We start from the raw sequence: 1,237 nt of genomic DNA on the forward strand, positions 1-1,237 counted from the left end.
GAGGACCCGCAGCGTCTGTAGATAAAAATGGCTCATTCTAAGGTAACAAAAACACAACGATTCATAAATTCAGGGGATTATACACCAATGAAAATATACCTATCAATATTACATTCCATTTTTACCCATGGTGCCTCCTGAATGTTACACACTAGACCTTTAATGTGCTATAGATTAAATAAGGAGTGGATGTATATATTATAATCTACATAATGTACATCACTGACATGTCTCATAGTTACTAAGCATTTTGGCTTTTGGGCCTTTAAGCAATCCAATGACTTCTTGCAACCCCTTGTCAAAGACTACATACATTAGATACATTTGTTTAAATTGTGAGCAGTTTTGTTTCATTTAAGTTTTAGAGAATGGAAGAGGTCAAACTATCCATTATTTCACAAAGATTAGAGCCAGAAAACTTTGCAGGAATACTCTTTTTCCGCAGTATATCTTGTAAATTATCTCTACAACCTTCAGATTTTTCTTGCGACTCCTTGAGGCGTCCCTACCCTGAGGTTGGGAGCCACTGCAACAGACTCACGTGAGGCGCCATGTCTCTGTTCCAGAGAGTGAGAGAAGTCCAGTTAAGGTCCAGGAGGAGGGAGGTGTAATGCTCCCCAAGGCCAGACACAAGAGAAGAGGCCAGTGAGGTGGACAGCTGCAGGTACTGGTCAGCAAACAGCAGAGGAGCGACCGTGGTGTTCATACTGGACAGAAGGGACACAGAGAACAAACAAACATGCACTACATGATCATCATGACTAAGAAAACTATTACAGGCATAGAAATATACATTATGTATAATTAAAAGAACACACTATAGAAATTGGGACACTGTCACAGAAGGAATAGGCACAAGCAATGCTGATAATGAACGGACATTACAGACATTACCATTATGCCATCTATATAATGCATCCTATATAAAACTGAATAGAGCTGCTCACATCACTCTTCCATTAGATTTCCGCCGCACTATGAAGCCAAATGGGTCAGACTGGTATTCAGTGGTATACAGGACATCTTGTGTCGGATCAGATTTGTTCTGAGGAACACCAGCTGGGAGCTTAACTTCATATCGCTGAGACGATGAATCCTTTAACTTCAGAGAAAACAAATGTCAGTTCAGTTTTTTACCTGCTAATGAACAGTGTGTATAGAACAGTAGATGGTCTTGAACTCATCCACATAAATTATTAAATGAAGTTTTTAGTATTGAGTCATTCACACAACTATA

General features: G+C 39.4%; 1 protein-coding gene across 1 annotated transcript in view; it reads right to left on the reverse strand.

Moving 5' to 3' along the window:
* The window catches only part of gaa (glucosidase, alpha; acid (Pompe disease, glycogen storage disease type II)), a gene marked incomplete in the record, with an annotated part of 8,928 nt that overhangs the window by 6,293 nt on the left and 1,398 nt on the right, over window positions 1-1,237 (reverse strand). Inside the window, 2 exon segments of the mRNA XM_035655196.1 lie at window positions 542-707; window positions 948-1,102. Of these exon segments, the coding sequence (XP_035511089.1) occupies window positions 542-707; window positions 948-1,102 (321 nt within the window).

Source organism: Morone saxatilis, unplaced genomic scaffold (genome assembly GCF_004916995.1).
Source record: "Morone saxatilis isolate NCDOM2014 unplaced genomic scaffold, NCSU_SB_2.0 Contig14, whole genome shotgun sequence".
Lineage (NCBI taxonomy): Eukaryota > Metazoa > Chordata > Actinopteri > Moronidae > Morone > Morone saxatilis.